The sequence below is a fragment of the Trichechus manatus genome, unplaced genomic scaffold, assembly GCF_000243295.1.
Source record: "Trichechus manatus latirostris isolate Lorelei unplaced genomic scaffold, TriManLat1.0 scaffold00273, whole genome shotgun sequence".
Lineage (NCBI taxonomy): Eukaryota > Metazoa > Chordata > Mammalia > Sirenia > Trichechidae > Trichechus > Trichechus manatus.
In genome coordinates this window covers 1,900,710-1,921,656 of record NW_004444209.1, presented here as the reverse complement: position 1 = coordinate 1,921,656, position 20,947 = coordinate 1,900,710, and the positions used below count along the sequence as shown (strand labels likewise).

At 38.1% G+C, this 20,947-nt stretch overlaps 1 protein-coding gene, 2 non-coding genes and 1 pseudogene across 3 annotated transcripts in view; 1 reads left to right on the top strand and 3 right to left on the bottom strand.

Moving 5' to 3' along the window:
- Nucleotides 1–11,401, bottom strand: part of CCNB1IP1 (cyclin B1 interacting protein 1) — a 13,683-nt gene extending 2,282 nt beyond the window's left edge. The window contains exons 1-2 of the mRNA XM_004390006.2: nucleotides 9,730–11,401; nucleotides 3,061–3,394 (exon numbers count right to left, since the gene is read on the bottom strand). Coding sequence (XP_004390063.1) covers nucleotides 3,061–3,394; nucleotides 9,730–10,026 — 631 coding nt within the window. The 5' untranslated portion in view covers nucleotides 10,027–11,401. The remainder of the gene's footprint in view (nucleotides 1–3,060; nucleotides 3,395–9,729) is intronic.
- Nucleotides 7,740–7,872, top strand: LOC111819119 (uncharacterized; annotated as a pseudogene).
- Nucleotides 11,402–16,242: 4,841 nt separating the features above from the next.
- Nucleotides 16,243–16,389, bottom strand: LOC111819124 (small nucleolar RNA SNORA79). The gene has a single exon (XR_002822899.1). It is a non-coding gene; the product is annotated as a small nucleolar RNA SNORA79 (small nucleolar RNA).
- A 2,840-nt stretch (nucleotides 16,390–19,229) lies between these two features.
- On the bottom strand, nucleotides 19,230–19,306 carry LOC111819120 (small nucleolar RNA SNORD126). Its single transcript, XR_002822895.1, has one exon. It is a non-coding gene; the product is annotated as a small nucleolar RNA SNORD126 (small nucleolar RNA).
- Between the last annotated feature and the right edge of the window lie 1,641 nt (nucleotides 19,307–20,947).

Sequence of the window (20,947 nt, the reverse complement as noted above, 5' to 3'; positions counted from 1 at the left end):
AGAGGTTGTGGAGAGACTGGAACACTTATACACTGTTGGTGGGAATGTAAAATGATACAACCACTTTGGAAATCGATTTGGCGCTTCCTTAAAAAGTTTGAAATAGAAGTACTACATGATCTAGCAATCTCACTCCTTGGAATATATCCTAGAGAAATAAGAGTCGTCACACGAATAGATATATGTACGCCCATGTTCATTGTAGCACTGTTCGTGATAGCAAAAAGATGCAAACAACCCAGGTGCCCAACAACAGATGAATGGATAAAAAAATTATGGTATATTCACACAGTGGAATATCACGCAACGATAAAGAACAACGATGAATCCGTGAAACATCTTATAACATGGACGAATCTGGAGGGCATTATGCTGAGTGAATTTAGTCAGTCACAGAAGGGCAAATATTGTATAAGACCACTATTATAAGAACTCAAGAAAAGGTTTAAACACAGAAGAAAACATTCTTTGATGATTACAAGGGTGGGGAGGGAGGGTGAGAGTTATTCACTAACTAGATAGTAGACAAGAATTATCTTAGGTGAAGGGAAGGACAGAACACAGTACAGGGGAAGTCAGCACAACTGGACTAAACCAAAGCTAAGAAGTTTCCTGAATACAATCAAACACTTTGAGAGACAGAGTAGCAGGGGAAGGAGTCTGGGGACCATGCTTTCAGGGGACATCTAGGTCAACTGGCATAACAAAGCTTATTAAGAAAATGCTCTGCATCCTACTTTGGTGAATGCCACCTGGGGTCTTACAAGCTTGCAAGCGGCCATCTAAGATGCATCAATTTGTCCCAACCACTTGGAGTAAAGGCGAATGAAGAACACCAAAGACACAAGGAAAGTAGTAGCCCAAGAGACAGAAAGGGCCATATAAACCAGAGACTTCATCAGCCTGAGACCAGAAGAACTAGATAGTGCCCAGCTACCACCAATGACCACCCTGACTGGGAACACAACAGAGAGTCCCTCATGGAGCAGGAGAAAGGTGGGGTGCAGAACTCAAATTCTAGTAAGAAGACCAGACTTAATGGTCTGACTGAGACTGGAGGAACCCCGGAAAGCATGGCCCCTGGATTCTCTATCAGCCCAGAACTAAAACAATTCCCGAGGCCAACTCTTCAGACAGGGATTAGACTGGACTGTGGGACATAAAGTGATACTCATGAGGAGTGTGCCTTTTAGCTCAGGTAGATACAAGAGACCAAAGGGGCAGCTTCTGTCCAGAGGTGACATGGGAAGGCAGAGAAGGTTAGGAGCTGGTTGAACGGACATGGGGAATCAGAGGTGGAAAGGAGAAGTGTGTTGTCGCAGTATGGGGAGAGCAATCAGGGTTATATAACAATGTGTGTATAAATTTTTGTATGGGAGACTAACTTGAAATGTAAACTTCATTTAAACTACAATAAAGAAAAAAGAAAATGTTCTGCATCCCACTTTGGTGAGTGGCGTCTGGGGTCTGAAAAGGTAGCGAGAGGCCATCTAAGATGCATCAATTGGTCCCAATCACCTGGGGTAAAGGAGAATGAAGAACACCAAAGACACAAGGAAAGTAGTAGCCCAAGAGACAGAAAGGGTCACATAAACCAGAGACTGCATCATCTTGAGACCAGAAGAACTAGATGGTGCCCAGCTACCACCAATGACCACCTTGACAGGGAACACAACATGGAGAAGGAGAAAGGTGGGGTGTAGAACTCAAATTCTAGTAAAAAGACCAGACTTAATTGTCTGACTGAGACTGGAGGAACCCTGGAAAGCATGGCTCCCGGACTCTCTGTCAATTCAGAACTAAGACAATTCCCAAGGCCAACTCTTCAGACAAAGATTGGACTAGACTGTGGGACATAAAATGATACCTGGCTTCTTAGCTCAAGTTGATACATGAGACTAAATGGGTAGATTCTGTCTGGAGGTGAGATGAGAAGACAGAGAGGGTTAGAAGCTGGTTGAATGGACATGGGAAATCAGGAATGGAAAGGAGGAGTGTGCTGTCACAGTATAGGGAGAGCAATTAGGGTCCCATAACAATGTATGTATAAATTTTTGTATGAAAAACTAACTTAAAATGTAAACTTTCACTTAAACTACAACAATAAACAAATAATAATAAAAAAAGTCTAAAAAAAAGAGTAGCATAAAGAAGAGAAGTCAAGAAGAGATAGAACATTCATTGTATCTGCCAAGGCAATTAACAGACAGAAAAGGGCCACTATCATCCTAGATCCCAGAGGGCAGAAATCCTACCTGGATAAGCTTTATATCTTCATTGACTAAGATTGTCCCCAACAGCCTGTCACATGAAACATGTTTGATAAATATTTGATGAGTGAACAAAGGAATGAAGAGCAAAAGAACAAACCAACCTTATAACCGACAATAACTTTACAACTGTGTAGTCAGTATTGCTGTGCAAAAGAAACTGAAACATGACCTTCTAGGAAGACAGCAAATAGTGTGGGCTCTGTAACCATGACCAAATTACTTAGCCTTTCTGTGTCTCATTTGGTGATCTTTAAAGCAGGGATAATAATAATACTTACCTCATAGAGTTTTGAAAATTACATAAATACATGTAAAATATTCATAACAATCCAAACCCATTGCCGTCAAGTCGATTCCAACTCCTAGCTACCCTATAGGACAGAGCAGAACTGTTCCATAGGGTTTCCAAGGAGCAGCTGGTGGATTCAAACTGCCGACCTTTTGGTTGGCACAATGTTTGCCACTTAGTAAGCAATCAATCAACAAACCTCAACTAATAGTGCTATCATCACTGCAACTACATAGTTTTTAATTTAAAGTAGCAATTTACTAACTTTTATCTTACAGAGATTAACTCTTTGCTCAAGTTAAAGATTTAACTTAAACGCAAGCAAATAAAACAGATAAAAGCAATGATGTAGAGGATAAGATGTGGATTAAAAAACCCAGAGCCTACCACTATCCTAGCCCCTTGGAGGCACCACTGACTGCTTGGAAGTCTGCAGAGCACAATATGAAAATCACTGATTTAAAGAATAGATATTAGACATCACATGTCCTTCCTTACCTAATGGGAAACCAAAAATACCAGACTGTGCAATCATGGATGGTTCTAGGGTGCCTTCTTGGTTAGCAATAGTGATGTTTCGTAGCCTAAGGCTATCGTAGAGGCCCTGAAGTTTTTGATACTGGCGATTGCGCTCCATAAGTTTCTCAGAGATGTCACTGAACTTTTTCTTGTATTCTTCTAGCACTTTCTTCATAGAGGTGACCTCCCCTTTCATAGAGGTCAATTCTACATCCTTGCTCTGTATTTGCTGAGTATAGATCTTCTCCATCTGCTTCAGATGACCCTCAGCCTTGCTGAAATTGTACTCTTGATAGAGACGTTCCTGATGTACCTATTCCAAGACAGAAAAGATTTTTAAGGTAATGATTATAAAGTTATATACCGTAAAACTTTATATAATCACAAAAGAAAAAGATGCTTACATTGGGATGTTACTACCTTAACATTTAGAACCAGGTTAAGAAGCATTGAGGATATACAGTAAGATGATTACCATAGAAAATAACTGTATATAAGTAAAAAATAAGTATATAAGAAAAATTTCTGGAGCAATACTAACCACTATCCTTATTCCACCAAAAAAACAAGTGATTTCACTTGTCTTATTTTAACAAGTGACATGTATTCCAAAGGTTCTTAAGAAATATAATTCCACTTTTCAGAGAGTTTGAAAGCATTCCCCTTGAGAACGGGAACACACAAGGATGCCCTTTATCATCACGCTTATTCAACACTGTGCTGGAGGTCCTAGCCAGAGCAATTAGGCTAGAAAAAGAAATAAAGGGCATTCAAATTGGTAAGGAAGAAGTGAAAGTATCTCTATTTGCAGATGGTATGATCTTATACACAGAAAACCCCAAAGAATCCACAAGAAAACTACTGCAACTAATAGAAGATTTCAGCAAAGTATCAGGATACCAGATAAACACACAAAAATCAGTTGGATTCCTCTACACCAACAAAGAGAACTTCCAAGAGGAGATCACCAAATCAATACCATTTACAATAGCCCCCAAGGAGATAAAATACTCAGGAATAAATCTAACCAGAGATGTAAAAGATCTGTACAAGGAAAACTACAAGACACTACTGCAAGAAGCCAAAAGACACCTGCATAAGTGGAAAAACATACCTTGTTTATGGATAGGAAGACTCAACGTTGTGAAAATGTCAATTCTATCCAAAGCAATATACAGATACAATGCAATTCCGATCCAAATTCCAACAGCATTTTTTAATGATACGGAGAAATGAATCATCAACTTCATATGGAAAGGGAAGAGGCCTTGGATAAGTATAAAGCATTAGTCAAGAAGAACAAAATGGGAGACCTCACACTACCTGATTTTAGAACTTATTATACTGCCACGGTAGTCAAAACAGCCTGGTACTGCTACAACAAGAGAAACATAGACCAACGGAACAGAATTGAGAATCCAGAGATAAATTCATCCACCTATAAGGAGCTGATATTTAACAAAGGCCCAAAGTCTGTTAAATGGGGAAAAGACAGTCTCTTTAACAAATGGTGCTGGCATAACTGGATATCCATCTGCAAAAAAATGAAACAATACCCCTACCTCACACCATGCATAAAAACTAACTCAGAATGGAACAAAGACCTAAATATAAAAACTAAAACAATAAAGATCATGGAAGAAAAAATAGGGACAACGCAAAGAGCCCTAATACATGGCATGAACAGAATACAAAACATTATTAACAATGCACAAATACCAGAAGAGAAACTAGATAAGTGGGAGCTCCTAAAAATCAAACACTTATGCTTATCAAAAGACTTTAACAAAAGAGTAAAACGACGACCTACAGAATGGGAAAAAATTTTTGGCCACAACATATCCGATCAGTTTCTAATCTCTAAACTCTACAAGATACTGCAAAATCTCAACGACAAAAAGACAAATAACCCAATTAAAAATGGGCAAAGGATGTGAACAGGCACTTCACCAAAGAAGACATTCAGGCGGCTAACAGATACATGAAGAAATGCTCTTGATCATTAGCCATTAGAGAAATGCAAATCAAAACTACAATAAGATACCATCTCCTCCCAACAAGGCTAGCATTAATCCAAAAACACAAAATAATAAATACTGGAGAGGATGTGGAGAGACTGGAACACTTACATGTTGTTGGTGGGAATGTAAAATGGTACAACCACTTTGGAAATCAATTTGGTGCTTCCTTAAAAAGCTAGAAATAGAAGTATCATACGATTCAGCAATCCCACTCTTTGGAATATAACCTAGAGAAATAAGAGCCATCACACGGATAGATATATGCACACCCATGTTCACTGCAGCACTGTTCACGATAGCAAAAAGACGGAAACAAGCTAGGTGCCCATCAACAGACGAACGGATAAATTACGGTATACTCGCACAATGGAATACTACACAAAGATAAAGAACAATGATGAATCCATGAAACACCTTATAACATGGATGAATCTAGAAGGCATTATGATGAATGAATTTAGTCAGTCACAAAAGGACAAATATTGTATGAGACGACTATTATAAGAAGTCAAGAAAAGGTTTAAACACAGAAGAAAACATTCTTTGATGGTTACGAGGGTAGGGAGGGTGGGAGAGGGGTATTCACTAACTAGACAGTAGACAAGAATGATCTTAGGTGAGGGAAGGACAGAACACAGTACAGGGGAAGTCAGCACAACCGGACTAAACCAAAGCTGAGATGTTTACTGAATACCACCAAACACTTCAAGGGACAGAGTAAGCAGGGGTTGGGGTCTGGGAACCATGGTTTCAGGGGACATCTAAGTCAACTGGCATAACAAAGCTTATTAAGAAAATGTTCTGCATCTCACTTTGGTGAGTGGCATCTGGGGTCTGAAAAGGTAGCGAGCGGCCATCTAAGATGCATCAATTACTCCCAACCACCTGGAGCAAAGGAGAATGAAGAACACCAAAGACACAAGGAAAACATTAGCCCAAGAGACAGAAAGGGCCACGTAAACCAGAGACTTCATCAGCCTGAGACCAGAAGAACTAGATGGTACCTGGCTACCACCAATGACTGCCCTGGTGGGGAACACAACAGAGAGTCCCTGAGGGAGCAGGAGAAAAGTGGTGTGCAGAACTCAAATTCTAGTAAAAAGATCAGAATGAGACTGGACGGACCCTGGAAGGCATGGCCCCCGAACTCTCTGTTAGCCTAAATCTGGAACCATTCCCGAGGCCAACTCTTCAGACAAAGACTAGACTGGACTATGGGACATAGAATGATGCTCGTGATGAGTGTGCTTCTTGGCTCAGGTAGATACATGAGACTAAGTGGGCGGCTCCTGTCTGGAGGCGAGATGGGAGGGCAGAGAGGATCAGGACCTGGTTGAATGGGCACGGGAAATCTGGGGTGGAAAGGAGGAGTATGCCGTCACAGCATAGGGAGGGAGAGCAACTGGGGTCACATAACAATGCGTGTATAAATTTTTGTATGAGAGACTAGCTTGAATTGTACACTTTCACTTAAAGCACAACAATAAAAAAATAAAATAAAAAAACAAAGAAATATAATCCCATTTTTCAAGTAACCCATCATATGGAGAATAGACTCTAAGGTAGCCCCCAATTATCCCTGCCTCCTGGTACTTACACCCTGTGTAACCCTCTCCCCTTTAGTGTTGGTGGGACCTGTGACTAGAACACAGCAAAGGTGATGGGATGTCACTTTATGGTTGTGTTACATAAGACTGTAAAGATCTGTCTCACAAGAACACTATCCCTTGCTGGCTTTGAAAAAGCAGCAGCCACACTGGGAAGGCACACGTGGCAAGTAACTGAGAGTGGCTTCTGACTAACATAAATAAGAAACTGAGGCCCTCAGTCTGACAGTTCACTGGGAAGTGAATGCTGCCAACCACCACATGAGTTTGGAATTGGAACCTTCCCTAGTGGGGCTTCAAATGAGACTCTAGCCCCAACCAACACCTTGACTGCGGTCTTGTGGGACCTTGACCTAAGCAAAAGACTCAGCTAAGCTATGCCTGAACACCTGACCAACAGAAACTATGAAACAATAAATGTGTGCTGTTTTAAGCTATTAAAGTTCTTGTTTAAGGCGCTGTTTGCTACACAGCCATAAACCAAGCCAAACCCATTGCCATCAAGTCAACTCCAACCCATAGTGACCCCATGTGTTATAGAGTAGAACTGCTCCATAGGGTTTTCTTGGCTGTACTGTTAATGGAAGATTGCCAGGTCTTTCTTGTGCTAGACAGCTACTAAAAACAGAAATAAATTTGGCTTATCTTTGGGTTTATTGTCCTTTAAATATTCTGACAAGAAATCTGAGCACGCTACTTCTTTTTTTTTTTTTTTTAACCATTTTTAATTTGCCCATTCTACACAGTTTGATGCAACTCTACCAAGTCTGGGTTATCCGATCCTCCTGGCTGTTAATCTAAAGGTTGGCAGTTCGAACCCATCCATTGGAGACTCAGAAGAAAGGCCTGGTGATCTGCTTCCATAAAGATTACAGTAAAAAAAAAAACCCTACGGGGCAGTTATACTCTGTAACACATAGGGTTGCCATGAGTCAGAATCAACTTAATGAGTTGTTTTGTTTTGTTTTGGTATGCACTCCCATAGCACTTTGTTCTTTCCTTATGGTTGTAAACATTAAAAATGTATTATACACTCTGGTTTCTCTCCAGAACATATTAATCTTTGGTCTTTTACCAAAGATTTCTGGAGATGCAACGATTGTGAGTAAACAGCACAAAACAACAACAGCCAAGTTTTGGAAGCCTTGCATGGAGGCAGGGCTTATTTAAAAAAAAAAAATAAAGTATTACAAATGCCTGAGAGTTTTTTTGTTTTTTTTTTAAGCTTCATCTCCAACTGAACTGTAGCCTCCTTGAGGCTCATATGTCTTATTTATTGTTGTACACCCAATACCTAAGAAAGTTTATGAAATACAAATGTTTGCTGGTACTCAAAAAGTAAATGTTCAGTGACTACACGGGGAAAAAAATGAGTAAAGAAAGAAAAGTTCATTTCTAGCTACCTTTGCAACTCATTCACTAATTTCCACCATACCTGAAAAGAAGAAAACAACACCACATGTATGTGTTCAATCAATACTATCCCAAATAGGAATCCACTTTAAGATACAGCTTCTACTCATTCAGTCAGTAAAGATTTATTTAAACTTAAGACGGAGCCCTGGAGGCTCTATGGTTAAGTGCTTGGCTGCTAACCTAAACGTCAGGACTTCGAACCCATCAGCCATTCTGTGGGAGAAAAGACCTGGAGATCTGCTCCTGTAAAGATTACAGCCCAGGAAACCCTGTGGGACAGTTCTATACTCTACCCTATAGGGTTGCTGAAGTGGAATCGATTCGACAGCACACAACAACAAAGAACAATAACTATGGTGGTCACTGAGGACGCAGTGATGTACAAGAATCAAAACCTGACCTTAAAGAACTTTCTTAACATGAGATGAACAAGTATGCAGGTAATTACAATACAGTATAAATAAGTGTAAGATATAGGAACGTATAAGAGGAGCACCTTACCCAGAAAAATATAATAAAAATGTTACTTGATGGATGTTAAACACAACCATCAAAATGCATTATAATAAATATATATGCAAGATATAACAATATACTCAAGGACATGATTAAAGTTCTCCACAGGAAGATCTTTCTAAGAAGGCACCAAAGGCAGAAATCATAAAGAAGACTGATATATCTGAATACATAAACATTTTAAACTTCTGTATGTCAAAAAATCAATGAAGACTAATAAAAGTGAAAAATGAAGAAAATCTCTTGCAACATTTGAATTATTTATAGAGAAAATTCGTACAAATTAGTAGGAAAATAAATACAGCAACTGAAATAAGACTGAAACAGACAATTCATAAAAGAAGAAATACATGAAAATAAAAGAAAACATGTTCATCTTACAAGTCATCAAAGATGACAAATTTAAAAAACAATGAGATTCTATTTTACCTATATCTAACTGGTGTGCAGAAGGTATGAATACATAGAGAACCAAGCACTCTCATACTCTCATATGCTTTTTTGAGGGAATATTAACTGATATAGCCTCACTGGAAGACAATTAGAAAATACTGTAATTTAAGAAATCTTTAAAATGTGTTTATCCACTTTTAGGAATTTAATCTTAGCAAATAATTAAGGATGCAAATTTGACCATAAGAACATTCATCACAGCATTTTTTTATAACTTGGAAACAAATTATGATATAATGTAACCATGAAAATGATGATTACAGAATAGTTAAACTAAAAATTTTAATGTAATATTCATAATACATGTATCATACTAACTTTAACTAGCCATAAAAACAATGGGTGGTATTATCGTATTTTTGTACAGAAATATATATATTTATACATAGAAAAAGTCAAGTAATACACAAACAAAAATATTAACATGGTTATATCTAAGTGATGGAATTATGGTTGGTTTTTAAAATTTTCTTCCTTTTGGATTTTCAACAACAAACGTAAATTTTGTACAAAATAAAACAATTTATTAAAAAGAAAGTTTTTCATACATTAATAAAACAGTGAAGGAAAAACACTGGACACTCCCACATATGCCTCAAGTCATACTCTCCAGAGAAACTAACCTAAGCACTAACCTGATACGTCCAGAAAGCCAGTGCTCGGGAGCTAATGTCCAACACAATCTCTGGTCGCAGTCCTGCCAACACCATGGCTTTATATTCCTCTGATGGACTGAGTTCTGTGCGGACAATATCTAGCTTCCCAGAAAGGGTACTGTTGCAGGCAGGGCAGATAGCTGGTGAACGACTAAACTCACCGCTGCCATGCTGATCACAGAAGATGTGAGAGCAGGCGGTGACCCACGCATAACCAGAGAGTTTAAGGCGACACTTCCGATAATTACAAAGCAGCATGTCTTCACACAAAGACATAATGGAAGAATAAGGTCTCTAGATGCTGAAAAGAATCCTAACAGGGATAAATAAAAAGGTTGAATAGGTCAAACTGCAATGAAAATAAAAAAGCAAGTCCATGAACTCTTTAAAACGAAATATGCATGGTAAAGTTATTACATTTTATTATGTATTTGTATTTTATTACACTCAATATTGATTTCAGTCACTCAACAATATTGTGTTCCTTTTTTGTGCAAACCATTGCAAAGGTCATGAAAAAATTTTTTTTAAAACAGGTGGTTTCTAATTTAATCTACTACAGTCAAAAATATGTACACAGAAAAAAAAAGTTTAGGAACACTTGTTGATACAAACAAGTAAAAACTAAATCAGTGATTTTTGCCCTTCCTCAGTACCTAAACAAAAATCCGTATTTACTATCCACTCATGGTTTGCTAGATTGTTTTAGTACCACATCTCACATTTGGCAGATAAAAAAAATCTAGGCGCTGATTGCAGCCATTCTTTAGTGGAAGGTATTTTAAGCTACATTTTTAGGTTTCTTGTGTTGCCTTGTTGAAAAAGAGTAGCAGCCTGCTAATAGATGAAAACTAACCTAATTCATCCAAATAATTGGCCATTATGAAACCAGAAAATCTTCATAAAAGCGGGTGATCTTTTATCATCACAATTCACCTGTTAATATGAACATATTCAGTGCTATGCTTCTACTTAAAGCATTTGTAAAAATAAAGTATTTGTTAAGTTACTTTTCAATACAGTGGCTACTCCCATTAGTTATACTAACCCAAACAGGGCAGCAATATTCTGGACCTACCAAAACAAGTCATATACTTCATATACTGCATAAAATAATGACACACTAATTGTACACCAAATGTTCTCATTTATCAACCGGCAAACTCTATCAGTTGCCTCAGATACAGGGGTCAACAAGGACAACCTGATATCTTTATCCCAAGGGTCTTCTCTGGACGAGTCTCCACAGGTATGGGGCACCTGGCCGCCGGAGTTAGGAAGCTTATTTTACCTCCAGAGGGGTAACAGGCATAGGGGCCGCAGAAGAGCTGGGAACAGTTTTGAAGCTGAGTCCTTCCTCAGGCAGAACAAAATGTGCATCTAATCCCAAAATTTCCACAAAGTGGAGAAAGGAGTCAATTTCGTGGGCTGTCCAGGTTACTCAGGGGCAAGTTTTTGGACCCACAGAAACTGCACTCTGGGATTCTTAGCTTGCCTTACCACGCTCAACAGAATAAACAATAATTATAATAATACAAATAAAAATACTTAACCTGAGGCGCCAAGAAAAAGCGCGGGAAAACACCGTTGCCAACGCAACTCCACAACGAGTGAGACTTCCCAGCTCGCGCGCAGACGCCGCCCGAGAGCGCATGCGCGGAGTGGCCCCCGGACTCCGGCCGCTCAGGATCCCGGGACCCACCGGGCGGTGGCGCCAGAGCTGGAACTGCGCTGGGAGGGCCACGCCTCCAGATCACGCGCATTGTAGGCGCCGCAGGGCGGTGAATCCGGCTGCGTCTAATCCAGATCTCCTACTTCAGAGTCATGCAGATACTGTCATAGAGCGCCGTTAACCGCCCTTGAGTGGCAGAAGTGTAACACCCTCGCTATCACTGGTCTAATATTTGAAATAAAAGCCTCTTGCGGCGAGAGCAGGAAAGAGTTTTGGAATTCCCGACACAGGTTTCCTGAGTTTTTTCAGGAGAAATTCCTAGAAAGGATGTCATTGCTGGAATTAGACAGCTATCACCTCTATACTGAAATAGATTCTACCATTTCCTTTTTAATCCATCTTGGAACAGAAATCTTCGCAGCTTTTATACATTTCTCTAAGTGCATCTTAAGGAGCCCTGGGGGCCAATGGTTAACCACTCGGCTGCTAACGGAAAGGTCAGAGGTTCAAACCTACCAGAGGCTCCAAGACTTGGCGATCTGCTTCCCTAAAGATTATAGCCTAGGACACCTATGGGGCAGTTGTACTCTGTCATATAGGGTTGCCATGAGACTCAACCGCAAACAACAAAGATACATTTTACAAAATATAACTTTCCTTGACTGAGTCTGCATTATGAACATTGATTACAGCACAGTAGGGTCAGGTGGCACATCGTTTTTTCAAGGTTCACACTCCTAGAACTGCTGTACTATTTAAATGTTTGTACCTGTACTAATGCTGTTACCTGTCACATATGTGTCTTGTGCTTTCCTATAGCCATTTTCTACATAATCTACATGGGCCTATTAGAATTTAGATTAAAAAGCCAAGCAGAGGAGGGCTTGAGGGATCCTCAGGGGTTCATCAGTTTCCAATTTCCATCCCATTTGGCTAAAGGCCTTTAGGGAATAACCCGTGTATTTCCCAATATGTTTTACCAGGTTAAAAAAAAAAAAAGGTGTAGGGCGGGGGAGGGAGCTACAAAGTCTTAATATGCCTGTCCAGTAGCCTGGGACACTGCTAATTGACCCAAACTCCTTCTTAGTGGCATGTGTCCCATTCTCTCATGGCACGAACTCTTCATTGGATCTGTTCTAGGAGGCCCCTGGGGATAAAAACCTCTGAATTCAAAGGTGGGATTCAGGGACCTCGAGATCGACTAGATGACAATGGGTAGTGGGTCTTATCCACCAGAAAGCTTTTTCAAATAGTGCTTTTATTGTTAAGTATCAAGCCTGACAAAAATGTATAATGACCATCACTCAGCTTTAATAAACCTAAACCTTTCTTACATTTGTGTATTTTTTAACAAAACACATTATGGATATACAGTTGAAGCCTCCTGTGTATGCCTGAATCCCATTTTCCTCCTACTTCTCCAGATGTTAAGAATAAGCTAGATTTTATCATTCTCACATACTGTTTTAATCATATAGCACATATCACTGGGCTATCTTTTTGATCCACATTGCTTTCAAGATTTATTCAAGTTATGACACATACATCCCATTAATTCATTTTAACAGCCATATACCACAAATATACCATAATTTATCCATTCTTCTAATGGATTTCTAACAGACATCTATTTGGCTCCAGGTTTTTGCTATCAAAAATATTGCAATGACAAATATATAACATATAACAAAACGGGACTAATGAGGCACAGCAGTCCAGGAACAAGGACTAGAAGGCAGAAGGGGACAGGAAAGCTGGTTTTAGGGAACCCAAGGTTGAGTAAGGACAGTGTTGACATGTAGTGGGGTTCTTAACCATTGTCATAGGGCAACATGTGTCCTAACTGTTTAAAGAGAAACTATTTTGTTCTGTAAACCTTCATCTAAGTGAGAATAGCAGCACAACGTAATTGATGTCACTGAATTGCACGTGTAGAAATTTTTGAAATGGTGTATCTTTGGCTATGTATATTTTCACCAAAAAAAAAAAAAAAAAGGTTGAGAAGGGAGAATGTTGGCATGTCATGGAGTTGTTAACCAATGTCATAAAACAATGTCTACTGACTGTTTAATGAGAAACTATTTGTTCTGTAAACCTTCACCTAAAGTACAATAAAAATAAATAAATACTGCAATGAACCATCTGTACATGGCTCAAGTACACATGCAAGAATTTCTACAGAATTCCAAGAGGTACAATTGATAGGCTAGTATATAAGCACCTTCAAATTAATTAAATGTTGCAAAACCATTCTCAAAGCAATAATATAAATTTACACTGCTGCCAGCAAAGTGCATGAGAGGCCACTGCTGCACTCAGCAACATGTGGATGTGTCAGGTTTTTTGCTTTGTTTTGTTTGAATTTCTGCCCATTAGAAATGATATCTCAATGTTGTTAAGATTCAATTCCCTGATTACTAAAGAATTTAAGCATCTTTTCATGTGAATTGACTATTCACAGATCCTCATCTGTGAATTGCCTATTCATATCCTTTGCTCACTTCCTTGACTTACATGGAGTCCTCTGTCAAGTTACATGGCAGGTAAATACGAGCTTGAAATGTTAGTGTACCCAAATCTATCCTTTCCTTTATTATGTCTATTCCAAAGTCATATTCTATGTTTTTCTGCAGTTTTAAAGTTTTACTTTTCACATATAGATCTTTAAGCCATTCTTCCTAACATAAGGAGGCTAAGTAACAACAGGAGTTGTAAGGGGAAAGGTGACCACAACATTCAAGAAAGCAAAAATTCCAATAACCTCAATATTTGAATATGGTAGTTGTCTCATTTCCAGGTTATACTTAACATGCAAAGGTTATAAATTACACATCAAAATATTGGAAATGGTATACTTCATGTGCTTTTAGATTTAACAGTTACTGCTGCCTATATGACAAGGAGCCTATTGATACAATGGTTAAGCACTCAGCTGCTAATCAAAAGTTCAGTGTTTCGAACCCACCAACCACTCCATGGGAGAAAAGACCTGGAGATCTGCTCCCGTAAAGACTACAGCCTAGGAAAACCTAAGGGGCAGTTCTACTCTGTCCTATGGGGTTGCTAAGAGTCGGAATCTACTTGACAGCACACAAGGACATTACCTACATAAAGCAAAACTACTTAGAATAACAAAAGTATAGACATGAGAAAGTTTTCATGAGAATATTAATATTTTAACTCAGTTGTCTGCTGTTTTTACACAAACTATTTAGCTGTAAATAGATCAATATTATGAACTGTGTATTATCCATGAAGTGATTTCAAGGTCACTTGATTTCTTTTCTGAACTCTGACAGAACAATCTATGCTTACACATTACTTACATCATTTAACTACAGATTACTTTCCCCTTTCAAAAATGGCATTTTACCACGAAGTCTGATTTAAAGCTAATATACTCTTGTGTAGATACTGTAAGTACCTATCAGCTATGTTGTTGTTGTTGCTAGGTGCCTTAGAGTCGGTTCAGACTCACAGCGACCCTATGCGTAACAGAACAAAACACTGCTGGGTCCTGCGCCATCCTCACAATCGTTTATCAGATAGTAATTTTCCCTGCTATTACCTCTGAACCTTAGACTTTTAGCATCATCTATTCTAAAACCCATTTGATTCAAGTATTTGTTTTAAAAGAAGAATCTTATTCTAAATAATAAGTTTTATATTCTCGCTAACAAAAGTTACTATAGTTGCATATCATTTTTGTAATTCTGGTATAAGCATGAGTAAGTTTTAAATCTCATTCTGAAAACACAAAAATATACCAAAATTCCAGTATTTTGATGTGTATTTTGTACCCCTTGAGTGTTAATATACTTCTATGGATATAATTACAGCATAAAGGGCAGAAAATTCCCTGAAGTATAATTTAGCCAGAACAATTGAGACTATCCCACCATTAAACATGAAGCAGAAATAACCATGCCAGAATAGTATGTGCAATTTAAATCAAGATATCTATTAAGGCTATAAATCAAATGTTCATAATAAAAGATTTCCTGTTAAATACCGGTAAACTTTTATGTATCTGTTCCTCACCTACATAGGTTGTTTTTGGCGGTCATTCTTCATTGCCTCTTAGAAAGATTAAGCATCATAATCAGATATTAAGAGTTTTAAGTAGGCATGTGAGTACCCAGATTGAGTGTGTGTGTGTGTATGTGTGTGTGTGTGTATGTAACATTGAAGTTTAAGCCCCACTTATTCCATCTAAATGTCTTACTGAAACACCATTAAAATAGTTGCCATTTTCCAGAGATTAAAAAAAAAAAAAAAATCAATGAACAATTTCAATTCAATTCACTTCAATTATTATTTTAATATTTCTTCTGGTCAAGCATTAGGGATAAGAAAGGTATGCTGCTCATGGAGCTTACAATCTATGATATTAGAAAAAAATATTTACTCTTTCCTCTGCACCTCTTACATGTCTTCAAGTCGACTGATTCTACAGGACCATTTCAGGTGAGAAAGGTCAGCTTCCATCTTTAATATGAAGAATCATCTACCTTCATGCTGCAAAGAGAAAGCTATTTTTTAAAACTGCCCAGAAATGTGTGTGAACAACCACGTGGAGACAGGGATAGAGAACTGAGTTAAACCATTTAAACATGAATGACTTCAGAGTTATCATATTTCAGTAACTACCAGAATCAGTTTACTACAGCCTTTTCATCATAGCCCTAGGTCAAAGCTATTCAAATACTATCACCTTCAAAAGGTTCTATTAGCTATATTCCTGTGTTTTAAAATTAACTTTCTTTTTTTTTTTAAATCACAGGTACACTGACTTAATCTAGAATTACTACCTGCTTTGTAATTGTTTGACTCCGCAAAAATCAGAAGGCACTAACGGACAGCCAACCCATCCCGTGGTGCCCTGAGTGAAGACAAGCCAGGTTTGATATATGATGGACTAAAACCTCACTGCCTAAGGCTGCAAGCAGTGAGAGGAACAGCCATCAGAGTATATTTCCAACCACATTATTTTAAGAAACACTTAGTAAAAATAAAGGCATCTATGAACTGTTAATATGAATCATTACATCTAAATTTTTAAAGAGATCAGTCAAGAACTAGAAGAGACCATTAAGGATCAACTGGTCCAGCTATAAAAACATGAGGAATTAAATGACAAAAAAAAAAAGTTAGTGACAAAGCCAAGATAAAGCAACTAAGAAACTTTTATTGGTAGTATGTACACTATAGTCCTTATAATACGTTCCCTAATTCTAGAACAAAATTAGGCTTTGAATGTTAAGGGTGAAGGTAATGAGAGGTAGGCCAATGGCAGAAGACACACATAAGCAATATTGCTGTTAGCTGCCATCAAGTCGGCCCCTGACTCCTAGTGACGGCATTCACAAAGGAACAAACAGCATTATCCCCATGATCGGTTATAGATCAGACTGTTGTGATCCACAGGGTTTTCACTGGCTGATTTTCAGAAGTAGATCACTAGGCCTTTCTTCCCAGTCCATCTTACTCTGGAAGCTCCACTGAAAAGTGTTCAGCTTCACAGCAACACGCAAACCTCCAATGACAGATGGGTGGTGGCTGCACATGAGGTTCATTAGCTGGCAATCAAACCCAGGTCTACCACATGGAAACCAAGAGTTCTACCACTGAACCGTCAATTCCACCCTCCCCACCCCAACATAAGTAATAAAAACAAAGAATTTTTGACAAGATATTACGTAAATGTCAAAAATTGGGAGGTAGTACAAAGTCTATGACATATACACATATATCCTAATGATAAATAGCTAATGCCTATTGAACATTTACCAAATGTTCCAAGCACTGCACATTCATTATTTTTTCAAAGTAATCATCATTTCTCTGAGTGAAGTACTTTTATTATAATCTTTTAAGAAATAAAGAAACTTGTCAAGGTTACAGTTTGTTAAGTGATAGAGCATGGGTTTGAACCGTCTGACACCAGAACCCATGCATAACAATACTATGATACGTGGCTACATCTTTAATTGACTTTTTAAAAAATAAAATTATACAGCACCTTGGCAGCTAGCCACGAAGCCACAAAGCTTAATTTTCAAAGATTCAAAGATATATATGTCTTACATCAAAGCTTCTCAATTTCAACATAAGTCTTACCATAAAAGAAAAGAAGTCATCATCTGCAAATCCAGCATACAAAAGCATTTCAGACTGGAAACGAACAGAGATTCAGATCTACTTTCGGTCTCTTGAAATTTCATTTCTGCAAAAGACAGTCAAAACCACGATCACAATAGAGGGTCCTGGACAGAGCTGGAGAAGGATGTAGAACAAAATTCTAACACACACAAAAAAGACCAGATTTACTGGCCTGACAGAGACTGGAGAAACCCTGAGAGGATGGCCCCCGGACACCCTTTCAGCTCAGTGGTGAAGTCACTCCCAAGGTTCACCATTCAGTTGGGGATTGGACAGCCCCATAAAACAAAATGGGACTAATGAGGCACAACAGTCCAGGGACAAGGACTAGAAGGCAGGAGGGGACAGGAAAGCTGTGATAGGGAACCCAAGGTTGAGAAAGGACAGTGTTGACATGTGGTGGGGTTGTTAACAATTGTCATAGGGCAATATGTGTACTAACTGTTTAATGAGAAACTATTTTGTTTTGTAAACCTTCATCTAAAGTACAAAACAAAAAAGAATTATCTATGTGAGATCAAACTGACAACAGCAACTCAAAAGGTTTGATGGGAAGCCTAGGGGACAGTGAGTTGAAGATAACGGTGATGGAGTAATTTGGAAAAGGACAGTGAGAATAGTAGCACAACTGGAAGAACGTACTCGATGTCACTGAATTGTACATGTAGAAATTTTTGAAATGGTGTATCTTCGGCTATGTATACTTTCACCAAAAAAAAAACGTCGAGAAGGGAGAGTGTTGACATGTCATGTGGTTGTTAATCAATGTCATAAAACAATATGTGTACTGTTTAATGAGAAACTATTTGCTCTGTAAACCTTCACCTAAAGTACAATTAAAAAAAAAAAACTTCATTGTGAATAATAATAAAAAAAAAAAAGACAGTCAAAAGCTAAAAACATTATAACAAGTGCTGATGTTACCTTGCATTATTTTTATTATCTGTGGGGGCACCATTTTGATTTCTTATTGCCAAATTCTCTAGGTCACCCTCACATATACCCACATTTCTTGCTAAAAATGCAGGCACAGGTTAAGAAAACACGGCTGTCCTGTCCAGGTTCCTTAAAATCTATATATATTTTTTAATTATACATGTAAACCCAATTTCAGAGACAAAAACTTACAGTATTTGAGTACATGCTTTCAGATGATTTCTCAAGCAAACTCATGTATATAAAAATGTTTAAGCAGAAAAATGACTATACAAATTGTTCTATAACCTGTTTTAATGTATCATGAATATCCTTCCTTCCATTTCAAGAAACATAAACGTATGTTCTTTTAAATGCCTGTATAGTGCTGCATTATATGGCCTTAACAAAATTGATTTAACCAACTCTGGGATTCTCTGAATCCTATATATAGACTGACAAAATAGTGATAAGTTAAAAACTGCCAAGCTAGAACTATATCAGTCACCGGTGCATTTTCTGTTGTGTCTGAATTTTTGAATTAAGGATTCCTGACCCTAGTTCTATTTACCTCAGAGATATTACAAGGCAAAGATAAAACAGAACAAGGTGTTGGTTGTGGTATCAAATTAATAATCACAAAGATTTAGGAATTACCTGGGATCACTGGCTAGAACCCAGGAAGAATTCCAAGGAGCAGAATTCAATTCCAGGTGTTTGCCCTAGCTTTAGTCTGCTCAGAGCATGTGTTTAATCAGGGTGATCAGCTGAAACACGGACTTAACATGCATTTCATCATGGCAAACTGTAAATGATTGGTGAAGGGCAAACCACCACCAGCTCCTAATACCTACAACACCAGGAAAGCCCTCTTAAGGTTGGGATTAAGGCTTTTCAACTACCAAATTTCAGCCACTAATAACACTGAGCCCCAACTCTTGCTAAAACTAAAAACCTGTTGTCATCAAGTCACTGCCAACTCATAGTGACCCTATGGACAGACTTGAGCTGCCGACCTTCTGGTTAACAGCCAGTCTCGTAACCACTACGCCACCAGGGCTCCGTCTCTTGCTAGGTGATTTGAAATCCATATGAAGTCAAAATTAAGGGGTTTTTTTGTTTTTTTTTATACTTACCTCTGGTATCAGATGAATCCAGCTTCTATCTAGGCATCATGTTGAACTACATGACCTATCAACTACCTAACATTATCTCTGGAAAATAAAAAATAAACAAAAATAAATAAACAAACACATAAAGGTTATGACTGTGTGACCTGAATACACACCAGCATGCTCCACACCCAAGTCATACCCATATAGCCTCAAGGAAAATTAGAGTAACTGCTCATTTTTATTTGACTCTCCATTCAGTAAAATAAACTATAGATCCATGGAGAATGTCGTCAAATGCCCAAGTTCATTATCAAATTACAGCAGGACCTCTGCACTGACTCAGCTTGGCATAAATGGAAAAGTTTCGATAAAATTGCACGGTAAATCTAACCAACTTCTGAAAGGTTACAAACCATGGGAGAATAGGTATGCAAAGGAACCAAGAACTATAAGATTCAGATAAACGAGCAGATAATCCAAAATAGTCAGCTTTTTTCATAGCTGTTTCAGTGTTATTGAGCCAATGCCAACTGTATTTAATCTTTACTCTTGGGTGTCCTTTTTCACAGTAAACTAAGGAAAACCTTCACTTAAGATAAAATTCAGACAGCATGATCTGGAATCTAAGTCGGCCACAAGATGGCAATATAAGAAAGCTTTAATCTTCTCTTCCTGGGTTTGAGTATAAATTGAACTTTTAGGTGAAACACTGGACATGCCACTAATCACTGCAGGCAACCTCAGAGTATTTCCTGAAAAGGAATTCTTTACCTAATCGCTAACTAGAAATTTTTTATTACAGTTAATAAAAAATCTAAAATTCTTCATTTAAAAATAGAATTTGCAAAAGAAATATTACAATTATACCTTCATAATGTTCCTTTTCATGTTGCAATGTGGAGATTTAAAAATCCCTAACCTTTAGATACAGCCTAACCAGAAAGGCTCATGAAAATTAATGTCCATGGTAAGCAGCAACATGGCAAATTGTAGTGACAGCAAGTAAGGTTAAGAATCACTGGTCAAGAAAAAAGGTGGACCTTGAGCTGGGGCTTAAAGTTCAGTAGGTAGCCACTCACCATATGCAGCCATTTAAATTAATTACAATTCAAAATTCAATTCCTCAGTTACTTTAGTCACACTTTAATTATTCAGTGGCCACACATGCCTAATGACTACCATACTGGACAGCACAAATGTAGAACATTCCCATTACTGCAAAGTCCTACTGGACAGCATTACCTTAAAGGATGGGTATCACTGAAACAAACTGACAGAAAGGAAGCTGCGGCCATCCCTCTTAAAAACTCTTACTATCTGTTAAGCACTGTAG